At 37.1% G+C, this 842-nt stretch overlaps 1 protein-coding gene across 1 annotated transcript in view; it reads right to left on the bottom strand.

Moving 5' to 3' along the window:
* The window catches only part of LOC128251575 (uncharacterized), a 7,817-nt gene extending 7,352 nt beyond the window's left edge, over positions 1-465 (bottom strand). The window contains exon 1 of the mRNA XM_052978384.1: positions 253-465. Within this exon, the coding sequence (XP_052834344.1) occupies positions 253-374 (122 nt within the window). The 5' untranslated portion in view covers positions 375-465. The remainder of the gene's footprint in view (positions 1-252) is intronic.
* Between the last annotated feature and the right edge of the window lie 377 nt (positions 466-842).

Below are 842 nucleotides of genomic sequence, written 5' to 3' on the forward strand. Positions count from 1 at the left end.
TATATATATATATATATATATATATACATATATACAGACAGACAGGTAAATAGATAGATAGATAGCTATATAGATAAACATCTAGACTGACTCAGAAACAAACAGTTATACAGGTGGACAGACAGATATACAGACAGGAAATGACAATTGAATAAATGAAACCTTACGGGTGAAGAAATGAGAAAATGTAAGAATGTGAGAATGAATGAATAAAAGAAAGAAAGAAAAGAGGGAAGGAAAAACTTTACTCACCTGCAACGTTTTGGTGCTTTTCTTTCATTTTCATGAGAGTAAGTGGAATCGTCACAATTCTTGGGACAAAGTGATGACGATTTGTTAGTGCACAGGTTTTCACCTGTCTTCCATTCCACCATATTGGCTGTAAAACATCTGTCTTCTCTGAGAGGCGATTCACGGCGTTTTTCTGCTAATCTACATCGGTTCTGAAATCAAAGAAAACCCACAATTATGGAATGGAAATGGTAACGATAAGAGGTACAGGTGTGGTTTTGGGTTCAGGCAAGTGCTTTTTACTGTAGCCCCAGGCCAACCAAAGCCTTGTCAGCGGATTTGGTAGACATGTGCTTTCAGTGTAAATTCCTCACTTCAGTGTTTATACAATATACAGGAGGGAGAGTGAGAGGAAGAGGGAAGAAGAGAGAGAGAGAGAGAGAGAGAGAGAGAGAGAGAGAGAGAGAGAAAAAAAAAATTCCTATGGCATTCACGAGTTTCATATTTCATATTTTCTATCTGTCGTCGGAAGATCGAAAACGTGAAACTCAGAGTAAAAGTCAGAAATTTTCAGCTGACGATAATATATAGGATGAAACTTTATAACACGT

Source organism: Octopus bimaculoides, chromosome 2, assembly GCF_001194135.2.
Source record: "Octopus bimaculoides isolate UCB-OBI-ISO-001 chromosome 2, ASM119413v2, whole genome shotgun sequence".
Classification (NCBI taxonomy): Eukaryota; Metazoa; Mollusca; class Cephalopoda; order Octopoda; family Octopodidae; genus Octopus; species Octopus bimaculoides.